Genomic DNA, 12752 nt, shown 5'->3' with positions numbered 1-12752 from the left:
TACAAATACTGTAGTTGCCTCTTTCTGTAGGAAGCAAAGCGAGACCTTAATGCAAACAGAACTGACAGGCTTGTAATAAGTGTGCCATACAAAGTATTGTAAGAATGTCAAGGAATGAAAGGTTAGAAGCACCAACTGAGGGCGGTGCTGAGAAAGAAGAGAAATCTGGATTCAACTCTTTGCCATTGTAATAGCTCAGTGGCCTTGGTTAGATGAGAGCCTCTTATGAGCACTCAGACTCCTCAGTCAATAAACGGAGAGTACCCTGCAGGTCTACTACTCATGCTCCAATATTCCTTAACCACGTTTAACATTTACACGAATGCCGGGGGGAAAAAAACCACTCATTTAATTAAAAACTCTAAATTCACTCAGTCATTTAATATGCCTTTATTACACGTTACACATGTCAGATAGACACAGAATACACATATACACCAACACATGCCTTAATGTACGTAGTGGAACAGTAAAGCTCTCTAAATAACTGACAGCTACACAGACAACACAAGTCTGTCAATACACAGTGAATACTAACCCGCTAGTATTATGAGAGCTTCAGCCAATGTCTTCCTCCTTCACACTCCTAACTTGCTTAAGGAAATCAAGTCTAATGAATTCTTGCACTAGGATAACCATGTATATATAAAAGGTAAAAGAAGCAAGTATTAAAAAAATTACAAATTCATGAGCAGAAGAATTCAAACATGTGAGTTTGCTTGTTTTTAGGACTCCAAGTGATTTTAGACCCTGTTATTACAGGGAGGGAGCAGACAACTTATTCTTTTGCCTTTAGTAGTTCAATAAAATTAAAAATTGAATCATAGTTCTAATGTATATTAAATAAATGCCTATACCTGATTAATGATTTTAAGTTATGAAGAAGTAATATATAATTAGACTTCTCAAGATGTGCTATTTTATTTGGTAAAGTGAGTTAAACCACACAAAATAGTGGTTATATTAAAAATATTTTCAATAAAGTCTTCAATGTGTAAATAAAAAAAAGAATTCTTGCACTTATAAATGAAGGGTCAAGTTTTCCATCAGTGTTCAGTGTATCGGCGGCCATGATGAACCCTGTGTCATAACCATCACTATGCACGCTGTTTGCCTGCTGTGGGTAGCAGAGGACATGAGTCAACATTGCATTTAATTATTACATGAACTGGAGTTTCCTAAGAATGAGATGAACTTTCCCTAGCAATATCATTTCATAAAGGCTACAAATATATATGAGATTACAACTGAGTTATTAAAAATATATATGAATGTACGACTGAGTCATTTGATTTAGTATTTTACAATGTTTTTATAAAAAATAATCTAGTTCCATAATATATGTTAAATTTTCTTTTTTACCATATTTCTCTGAAATATAAGCATACAACTAAAAATAAGGCCCAAAATGAGAAGAATTATTTTCCCCAGGAGAGGGAGGGGGAGGTGGTGGAGGAAGGGGTGGTGGGGGCAGGGAGTATGGTAAGTTAAGCACAGGATGAGAGGCCATGCTAGGTGCAGCCCACCCCATGCTTGGTGGGGGTGGGGGTGGAGGTGGGGGCGGGGGCGGAAGTGGAAAGTTATGCATATCAAACATGGGCGGGGGAAAAGGATAGTGGGGCATGACAGGATTATCTTGTCTCTGAGGTGCAAATCCCAAACTCTCTTGAGATGCCATATGATCTGAGTTATAGTACTGCTGAGGTGGAGGCCTGCCATGGCTTCTTCGAGAGTATCTACCCCTCGCAAAGCCTCTTGAGAATTCCCTGTTGTGATATCCTTTTGAATGTTCTGAAGAGCTATAAGCATTCCAATTCTGATGCACTTCACCAAAATCTTCACCTTTGAAGGCAGAAACAAAAGTTAAAATTTAGTTTAACATATCAAGATCATTGCCAAAAATTGACTTCTATCCTTAAGTTACTAACATGACAGAAAATTCAATTTTAAATGAATTGAAAAGGCACAACTTATGCTTAAGGATTAGGGAAGACCAGCAAAACAGAAGAAATTTACTAATAACTGAATTCAAACCCCACAGAAACCCCACAGCATTATCCCATCCACACCCAACATTGAGCAGGAAGGCTACACTCCTGCCTAGTATTTGTCCTAGAGAAGTGAAAATTTACTTTGAAAGCCTGTACATACATATTTATAGAAGATTTATTCCTGACCAAAAAAAAAGCAAACAAGCCAGACGTTCTAAATGGTTAAAGGTAGTTAAACGATGCATGGTACAATTCTCTCCAGGACAGGACTCCAGAAAGTTGGATGACTATTCAGGAGAGTATGATCAGCACCAAAAGCAATGTGTAACTTTAACCCTTGAGTGATACACTACAGGATTTCACTGACGTTCCTAAAATAACCAGATATTATAGAAAGAGAGAACAGCAAAACAGACAAAGCAACCCAAACCCAGCAACTGCACATACAAGATAGAAAGAGGAGGAAGGAGCAGAGAAGCACAGGCAGACAGACACACAGACATGATCATCATGAACTGAGGTGAGAAAGACATACATAGCAACACTAGCAAATAAAGGACTAGGGAGCATTCTGTTCTGGTCTTAGAAATATTGAGCCTTGAAAATATTACCTCAATAATAATCCTAGTGTGTGACAGCAATTTTATAAGATGTTGCAAGTAAAAGAAATGGGGTGAAGGACATATAATAAATCTCTCTTGTTTAATACAACTATGTAAATCTACAATTATCTCAAAAAGCTTAATTTTTAAAATGAAAATATTATAAAAGGGAAAGTCAAAATAAATAGTGGGAATTGGGTGCCACACTACTGAAGTCTAATCCTGGGCACAAAGACTTCTTGAGAAAACCATGCTGGCAGGCACAGCTGCCTCTAACAGACTCAATTTGTTACCCTAGAAGACAACGTGAGACGGAGCTCATCTCAGGGCTCTCAGCACAGCCCATCCCGTGGAATACCTCCAGCATGCGGGGCACCAGGAGATAAATGGAGAAAGCCGATGCTTCTCCTTAATCTGTACTTTACAGATTTGTAAATAAAGAGCAAAAATAACTATAAAACAGCAATATACTCACCTGACTCATTCAGTTCAGATTTGAGTTTTTTACGGCCTTGAATCTGAGATTTTTTTCTCTGTTTGGCTTCTTTTTCTTTCTCATCGTCACTGAAGTCCAAGACCTTGCAGATAAAAGCAGAGATGCACTTATCATCAGTTTGCCAATGAGACAGTAGTTACTTGCTCAAACTGCTGCTTCCCACTGACCAGAGGAAAGGTGCTCATTTCAACTTAATACTACCTATCAATATGTGAGTTAGCATCTAAAATAATAACAAAACATTTGGTTACTTGTTTGTTTTTAAGCCCTAATAACTGTATTAAGCTGGATACTCTGCTTCTTTGATTGGTTGGTTTTGGTCTATTTAATTCCTAGAAATCTTCAAATAGGTAACTTTAAAATCCTAAAATTAGCAATATTCAGATATGGAATATATATATATTCCATTCCCTGGCCACAAGTCCAACTTCCTGCTTAGATTCATTATCATGCCAGCTGCTAAAGAATGACAAAGAAAGCCAAAGAAAGCAGTAATGAAGACTAAGCTACTTTTACACATCACCAGATCCAGAAGAGAGATCAAAGACATCACTCTATGACTTTCTCACACTAGATCAGACACAAGCCTCATGTCAGCTCGAATTTTACTCCTTACAATAGACAATACAACAAACTGTGACAGTAGAGGAATGTCAGGTGGGTAAGGAGAAAGCAGCAAAGACGACTTACTGAGCGCACAGTCAAAAGAGAGTACATAAAATAAATACGCTCTGTAAGGCAAACCAAAGCTTTTCGCTAACAGAACAGAATCAGAACACTGTAGTATCAGGTTAACTGTTTTCTCAGGAGTGAGAGGGAGAAACATTTTTAATTGGGAGAAGTTTTAGTGACTGCTTTGAGTAAATTTTGCTTTCATCCCCTAAAATCATCTTTCTTATACAAATTCAATGTTGCATTCATGGAATATAATATTTAAAACCATTATAAAGTTTGCATATGTACATTAGAATTATAGATAAAGATGAGTAAGATTTATTTCTAAGAAATCTTTATGTCTTTTATGAATGCCTAGCATTTTACCATGGTCTAAAATTAGAGAATTCTTCTAGACTCCAAGATGTCATTAATAACTATATAAAATTAAATCCCAACAGTTTTCAAGAGCTAGTCTGCCACTGTACCCCCCAAATACCACAATCATACAGCATGTGGGATTTGCTTTTATAAGTAAGTAAATCTAAGCAAACCAATTTCACAAGAACTTGACATTGTCAAAATTGCTAACTGTAATCCTGAGACCTAAAATGGGGATTTAAAGGATCAACACTTTAAAATCTGCAATTTCATTACTAGGATGTTGTAGGTATAACAGAAAGTGTGAGGGAGGATACATTCTTAGCATCACTAGGTAACATTTGTGTAGGTACCAAGACAGGAGACTCCTAAGTGATTCATGCCTGGAAGGTCTCCTGACCATAACCTCAACTCATACCTCAGAAAGGTTAGAAACTTACAAAGACCATGATCTTCTGCACTGTTTGAGATATTTGAAGTATTCAGAAATTAAATCTTCAATTAAACCAAAGCTATAAAACAAAACCTTTAGAATACCCAATTCTCCATCTCCTGGAGTGGAGGAAACTAACCTTGACTCATTCATATGTGATTCCCAAATAAGACAGACAGGTCTAGAACAAATTATTAACCCACCTTAGGAAATGAAACTAAGGTCCTATGGACATAGACACAAAATATAAAATCAAGAGATGACGTTTTAGAAGACTAACTGTGTTATACAAACTTGAGGGAGTAGAGTTGGCATCTGCTCCTGACAATACCCCACCCCAATAGGAGGCTTACTTTTGCATCACAGCCGAAGGCTATCAGTTCCCACACTGGCAGTCACTAAACTTAAGAGTAAACTTGATTTAAAGTAATAACATTTTGTCTATCAACAAAGTTTACAAAAATGATAATTAAACTAAGTAAGGTAGAATCATTAACAATGTATATGATTAAGGTATACGCTGCCTTGTGAAACATTAAATAAAAAGGCTCATACTAACTTCTGGAGGGGGTTCCTGATCATTCTTCCAAGAAGCGTCCGATCCTCTGTCCCTAGAAAAAATCATATTCTGTTAAGTGCTTATAGAACCTAACACTATGAGAAATTAGATGAGCCCAGTCTTTCCTTTTGTATGAAAATACAAAGAAACTGAAACTATTTTTCGTGTCCTTTATCAATCTCAAATAATGCAGGCACCCTACAGGAAACATACACATGCACAGGGACACCTGGGATCTGAAATGAGAAGGTTATGCTGTGCAGAGTAAGAGGTGCCGCACTTGACTTTCACTTTGTTTTTTTTTTTTTTAAAGATTTATTTATTTATTTATTATATGTAAGTACACTGTAGCTGTCCTCAGACACTCCAGAAGAGGGAGTCAGATCTTGTTACAGATGGTTGTGAGCCACCATGTGGTTGCTGGGATTTGAACTCCTGACCTTCGGAAGAGCAGTCGGGTGCTCTTACCCACTGAGCCATCTCACCAGCCCTGATTTTCACTTTGAAGATGCCTGACCTTTCTCTAAAACTTGGCTCCACACCTACACATGAGAAGATGCTCCTGCTGCTGCAGGCATGAACAACAATAGAACAAGTCTCTTTCTAGAACGTCACAGGAACAGGCAGAGGCAAAGGCACAAGTTCTTTTTCCTTAACTCACCTAAGAAATATCTTCAGTTTTGTGAGTGATTCTCAAAACAGAAGGGTAAAAAAGAAAGACTGGTGAGTTTGGGGGAAACACTGAATATGCTTAAGGACACTAGTGTATTAAATGACTATATGAAATGAGTCATTACAGACAAAATTAGTAAACATGGAAAAGTGTAAGTATCAGAGTATAATTATAATTTCTAAAACCTCACTTAAAATGTGCAATCTTAATTATTTCATGGTTTCAGGCATCTTTCTCACTCAACTGTAGTAATACAAATTATTGTGACCAGATATCCTGACAACTTTAAATTAGAATTTAAAGATAAATTAGACTCTCCAGAATCAGTGCCACTAAAATCAATGTGCCAATGACACAATGTAGCTTTACCATTTGTAAATTTGACATTTTCACTGAGATCTTTGACATTATTTGGTGCTATCAAAAACTGCTTTTTATGTGAGTCAGCTGTCATTAACCTGTCACCTCACATGAAACCAGTGTTCCTTTTGCATACAATCAGTACTAGAAATGATGTCTAGCATCCTTCCTGTGGAGTTTATAAAGACAATAGTAAAGTTCCTTAGTTAGTGTGTCTACCACAGAAACTCAAATGCATGGAGGAAAGATCAATTCATATTTCTCAGAATTGAAAATCAACAAAAAGATCTGTTTTTACTTAGCTATTTCATAAGCATTTTCAGAAACTGGGTTTGGTTTTTTTTTTGTTTGTTTGTTTTGTGTGTGTATCTGTTAAAGATTACATATGTGGCACATACCCTGGGTAACATCTTAATATTTATGGAAGAAAGAAAGTCACTGCCTAAGTATTATTTAAAATGTAATGTCTTTATGACTCAGTATCTATTTAACTCATTTATCCTGTCAGCATTTCACATAAAAAAATTAACCACATACAACTGGAAAAATAAATGAAGCCAAATAGTTCTCCTTTAGATTGTTATAGATGTCATGTCCATTATGAAGACCAGAATATTCACTTTTGAAATAGTACATGAAATTTAGAAACCTAATTTAGGGCTGGTGAGATGGCTCAGTGGGTAAGAGCACCCGACTGCTCTTCCGAAGGTCCGAAGTTCAAATCCCAGCAACCACATGGTGGCTCACAACCACCCGTAATGAGATCTGGCGCCCTCTTCTGGAGTGTCTGAAGACAGCTACAGTGTACTTACATGTAATAAANAAATNTTTAAAAAAAAAAAAAAAAAAGAAACCTAATTTAACTTAAAATAGCCTAGAAGATTTCTTATGTGGTATCTGAGAAAATAGTATCTTTTTATAAGGCTAGGTACTGTGGTACAAACTTGAAAACTCAGCATGTGGGAGACAGATGTAGGAAGACCAGGAATGAGTCCAGCTAGGGATATATGACACACTACCTTAAGCAAACAAAAAACAAACAACCCCCCACACACACACACAATTCTTTAAACATAACTTTATTGGAAATAATTTTCCTTATGTAGTAATTCTAATATTGAAGTGGTTTATATAACAAAATATATAATGGGGGAAAAAAACAATGAACTAAAATTCATAAGGGTTCTATGTTCTGCAAATGCTGTCATCCTAGTGGCTGATCATGCTATTTGGGGAAAGCATAAAATTATATATTTTCTACCTGTTAATGCTGATAACAAGTTATAGCTCTCAAAGATGTTCATAGAAGAAAAATGAGTTCTCTGGAAAAGAGCTACTATTTAAGTTTAAGAAATGATCATCTAAGGAGAATCACTCCTAAAATATAAATGACTGACACACACAGACTACACAGCAAGGAAGCACTTACTGTTTGAGCTTTTCTGTGAATATATATTGAGTGAAGTCTTTCATTGATGGAGCAAAATACATAGTCTCATTTATTTTGATACCTTTACTCTCAATGTGATCTGATGAATTAAACCGTAACACATAAAATGGATGGGCAACAGGTCCAAATATCTCAAATATCTAGAAAACAGAAGACATGGGATATGTATCCTTCAATAGTAATTTGAAAAGGTAGAAAGATTTTTAAAAATACTGATAAGTGCTAAAAACAAGGCAATTTTGTTAGTGATAAATTATTTTTTTACACCTAAAGTTTTCATATTTTGATTACAAACACAATAGCTTATTATAAATTTCTTTCTTGCAAACAAAGGAATAGCAAGTTTATTTTTGGACAATTTTAACTATTTTGGTGGTACATTCTAGATGCAAATAGTAAACTTTTCTATCAACGTTCATGAGTTATATGCTATACAAAACTATAGAACACACTCCAAAATTGGATTCTTAATGGCAGAAAACATGAAAGCAAGCTAAAGGGTCAATTACATTGTTGTCATAAAATGCTGGCATTTTGGAAAGTGAAGCTATCCGTGGCTTCCTGGATTAGAAAGGAGCAGAGCAGCTGCAACAATGCTGTTAAGGGCGCAATCCCGGCGAAGGGAGGCAGGAGCTGGAGACACAAGTCCTGTTCTCCACAGCTACAATGAGAGGAAGAGAAAGTCCCCCTTCCCTTTGTGATCTAGCACACTTCACTAACTTGTACTGTTTAAGGCAACTGCAAATTTGCTCAATATCACGTGATGATTAAATCACATGGAGTCCTTGATTTGGAAGAAGTGTGACTGTCAAGGCTGAAAGCATGATGATTACAGGATTTTTACCAACTTACTAATGGCAATGAATGTGCCTGTTTCACAATCCCCTGGGTACCTCATTTTCTAAGCGCTCTCCTTTTGTGATTTAATATTTTATCCATCTTCATTTTTCATTTTGTTCTTAAGAACAAAACTGCTAACCTAGCAAGATAAGTGTATTTTCAAGTTTAGGAATACTCTAAAAATAAGAAGTCACAATTAAAATAATAAAAAAAAATGAAAACATTCTGAAATAAAACTATGAATATCAATATTGTTTCTTTTAATTTAAAAGAAGACAATATTCTAAGACAATAATTTAACAATATAGCAAGATAAAAGCTTCGAAAAGGTTTAGGGAACTAGTAGACTTCTTCCAAGGCAACCTGCACAGGACGGAAGACTGTCAGCCCCATCATTTTGACTATCCTATACTACACACACCTTTAGTAACTCACTATCTTACCATTAGTAATGCAAAGAGCTTAACTTCCTGGACAAACATGATAAGATAGTAATAATCTACATCATTAAAAAACATTCTGTGACTCCAGCAATGCATGCTAATCGCTGCAACCCTGTACATACATTCCTAGGGTCTCATTTCCTGAATAGCTATGGTTTTTACCTGAGGACCCCAATGACAACTTCAGGGTTATGTAGATCTTGGTAAAACTTGATCCTTTCTAAGCTGTTTTAAAATTAAGACAGTGAAGAAAGCAGAAAACCAAGAAAAGGAGGAAAGTTTGCCTAGGAATAATTCCTTCTTCCTGACTCAATGTAACTTACTTTAATATCCTGACACAAAAAAGATCATCTGGGAAGAACTAAATTCCAACAGCAAGTTGCAGAGAGACACAAGTTTCTTACTTAGGATTTCAAGCAGGTACACATTACTCAGCATGTTTAAATCAAAAATGAACACTTACTTAGTACTTAAGCTCTTGAATTTAAGAGGCCCAGAATTACTTTACTTACTGGGCAAAGTGTGTGGTTTTCACATTAAGCATAGACAAGCATAGTTATCCACTAAAAGGGTAAAAAGGGTCCCGTGGACATGGCTACTATATCCATACTGATAACCCTCTAGCTTGTATACATGTAGAGCAATATTGAATTTGTTGCTGAAATCTTTTCCCATAAAAAAATAAATAAATGAACTCCCATCTATACTTCCATCTGAAGAGTTTCAAAGCCACTCGCTTAAAAAAGAAAACTGGTAGCTACTACTACACTATGGAAATGCTAGTCAGCTCTGAGTACCTGTGGAAAGAGAAGCAATGTCAGTATTTAGAACTTCTGCCTCTGAATATCTGACAAAACACTGAGTAAAGTAAAATGAACATGTAACTTTACTGGTCCATGCAGCCAAAGAATTCTAAGGCATATTAAGCCAATTTATAACACACACAAAGAACTGAGGATGAATCATAACTTGATGGCTTGTCTACTTAATAAACTCTTAGGACAAACACCAGAAACTAGAAAACAAAGTAACAAGAATTTGTATGAGTTTTAACAAACCTTCCCTGCTGCTTGTCGATCACTTTTGAAAATGACAGTATCCTCATTAACTGGAGGTATGTTAGTCACAGACTCAATTATTACTGAAAAATACACAAAAAACAATTATGGTTTAAAAAGAAGATAAACTAGAATGTTAAATATAATCTAAGATTTAAGGTGGCATAACATAACTCAGTAATTATTCCTCTTTAGTAAACAAAATCTTTATTACCAAATAGAGAAGTGAGATTGGCTGTAGTTATTTTAATATAAAAAAACTACAATTACCAGAGGAAAAAATAGAATAACAAAAAATATTAACTGATCATTAGCCCTGAACAAATTCAAGCTGTGCAAGTTCTAGAAAAGTTACAATCACATAAAACAGCATTATACTACATAGATAATGCCATGTTTACTGGAAATGAACCTCATAATTAAAAGTAACCCAAAATTTTCTTTTGTATTTCAATTTATTTCACAATTAAATTTTGAGTTCTAAATATAAATACATGATATGGAATTCAGGAGGCTCCCACACACATATACACTTAGTAATAAAATATAAAGAATTATAAATCAAGGAGTATATGAAATGTAGTAAATGTAGTAACTGGAATAAGTTTTAGAATTATTTTTATAAAAATAAAAATATTTACTTTAACCCAAATTTAAATCAAAAATACAAAATTACTTTAAGTACTAATCATTAAAAATATGGATATAGCTATTTTTTATGAGTGGGTCAAAAGATAAAAGTCTATCTCAGGTATTTATGTAACTGATCAGAAGAGTAAGACTTGAATTCTGTGCTATGCATGCTCTATAAATTAAGCAGACTCATAATTGAGTTGCTTTCTCAAAAATCCAATGGTTGTCTCAGCTAACTGTAGGCTCTCATTGTAAGACTTAGTAGTTATTCTTGGTTGACTACCACAATTAGATGGTAATATCCAGCTGCCAAAGACTCCACACACTGGTTGCAGGACAGAAATTCTAAACTACATTTAATGGGGTTAGAGGGAAAACCTCATCACCCAGGGCCTTGTAGAGTCAATCACTTTATTCTTTGGTTGTTTATTTTTCTAAGAAAATCAGCAAACTGCTGTCCTGACCAAATCTAGGATTACTGAGAGAGGATGCAGTTCCTGAAAGCAACTGTATTCTCTACACATAATACATGTTTAGGCAGGAGCCTCATGGTTTTTCGTAACCAAAAAAGAGAAGAGATATGATGGAAGGGGCTCCTTTATCTACACAAGATACTACTTACTACTAATTCTACTGGCTGATCACGTAGCAGAGTTCCCAGCAGATGCAATGATGGGTGCAGAAGGGTCAAAGAGGGTTAATCTACCTTTAAGTATGAGGCAGGTGGATCTCTGAGTTCAAGGCTAGCCTGGTCTACAGAGTTCCAGGCCAGCCAGGGGTATACAGAGAGACCCTGTTTCAAAAGAAAAAGCAAAAAGCAAGCAAGTAAACAAAAGAATGAAGAAGAGAAATAAGAGACAAGGTACTTGTGGGCTGTGCCTAGAAACAAACAAACAAACAAACAAAACCAAAGAGAGGAGTCCCCATGAGCCTAAGAAAGACTGTATCATTCTTAGACTTCTGAGCTTAGCCTTCTAGGACCAGACCTGTATTAGACTACTCCACAAAGCTATTAGATAGAAAATGTGTACTGTTTCTAAGTCACAAAATTCATCTGAACTTGTTACAGCCAATAAAGTAAACACAATTAAAAAAATTCTCAAAAAACCAAAAATAAGAAAAAATATTTAACTAAATATTTAATAAGATACTTTCAAGTTTAATGACTAAGATAAAGTGCACGTTTCAAAAAAATTTAATACATCAAGTCCGTGACCTTGACATTAAGTGCATTCCTGAACATAAATTTTATTACTATAAGTTACTTACATACCTAATTGTTCAATAATGCTTGAAACCTTCCCAAGAGGCTTTAGTGCAATGTCTTCAGGCAGAATTACAGTGAGTTCTTCAACAGAAGGTAGTTCCTATAATATAGTGGAAAACATTAATCTTCTAGCAGCTTCAAAAATATTTTTTTTAAAAAGGAGATATATTTTCCATTTAAAGTGCAATGCAAACTGTTGAAGATGGACAGTAGGGTTAAAGTGGTCCCTCAGTGTCTCCTTTGCAGTAAGCAGCTAGTTGGACTGCTGGTTGCAGCTGACATTTAAGTGGCTCAGTGACTCTTTGTACATTAGCCAAAGAATATAGACTTAAACACTACGAATCACATTTGACGAGAGCTGACCTCTGTAAAGAAAAGCTGTATTAAGGAATACAGAGATTTCATCTGAAGAGTTCTACTAAGAACTACCTACCATTCCTCCACAGCAGGAGGTTCTCTTCTTTGAGCTGTTTTGTTAATCTAGCTAATTAATGTGACTTTAATTATAGTAGAATCAACATCAGCAAACTCTCCTGGCACTGTGTGAAGCGTGAAAGTCTGACAGTGACACCTATCAATCAAATACAGATTTCTTGGAAACAGATGTGGCCTGTAAAAGCTGAAAAGATGTTACCTCCTACCTTCTCTTTCCAGGTTAAAAAATAAGTTTCTTAACACCTACAGATTTCTTTTTTGACCCAACTGTAAACCATACCTCAGTTGCTATAGAAACTAAATACTGAAATAGATGAAGTTAAAGCAAAATCTAAGTATAAAACTGACGTTAGCTTTCCTATTAAGTAAACAGAACTTTCTACTCTTGACCCTTGACTAAATGGGTCCCTTTCTGAAGGAGACCTGAAAGTGCAAAGCCTCTGTCAATACCCTTAGTGGTTATTGGTAGGATAATGT

General features: G+C 35.5%; 1 protein-coding gene across 2 annotated transcripts in view; it reads right to left on the bottom strand.

Annotated features, from left to right (window-relative positions):
- Positions 1-352: 352 nt before the first annotated feature.
- The window catches only part of Naf1 (nuclear assembly factor 1 ribonucleoprotein), a 28934-nt gene continuing 16534 nt past the window's right edge, over positions 353-12752 (bottom strand). For both annotated transcript variants that reach the window (XM_021170337.2, XM_029480856.1), the window contains 6 exons: positions 11847-11940; positions 9941-10023; positions 7579-7739; positions 5117-5168; positions 3069-3171; positions 353-1842 (listed from right to left, as the gene is read on the bottom strand). In XM_021170337.2, coding sequence (XP_021025996.1) covers positions 1391-1842; positions 3069-3171; positions 5117-5168; positions 7579-7739; positions 9941-10023; positions 11847-11940 — 945 coding nt within the window. In that variant the 3' untranslated portion in view covers positions 353-1390. The remainder of the gene's footprint in view (positions 1843-3068; positions 3172-5116; positions 5169-7578; positions 7740-9940; positions 10024-11846; positions 11941-12752) is intronic.

This window comes from Mus caroli, chromosome 8, assembly GCF_900094665.2.
Source record: "Mus caroli chromosome 8, CAROLI_EIJ_v1.1, whole genome shotgun sequence".
NCBI lineage: Eukaryota > Metazoa > Chordata > Mammalia > Rodentia > Muridae > Mus > Mus caroli.
Note: the sequence above shows the minus strand (reverse complement) of the source record. Positions and strands in the feature narration are given on the sequence as shown.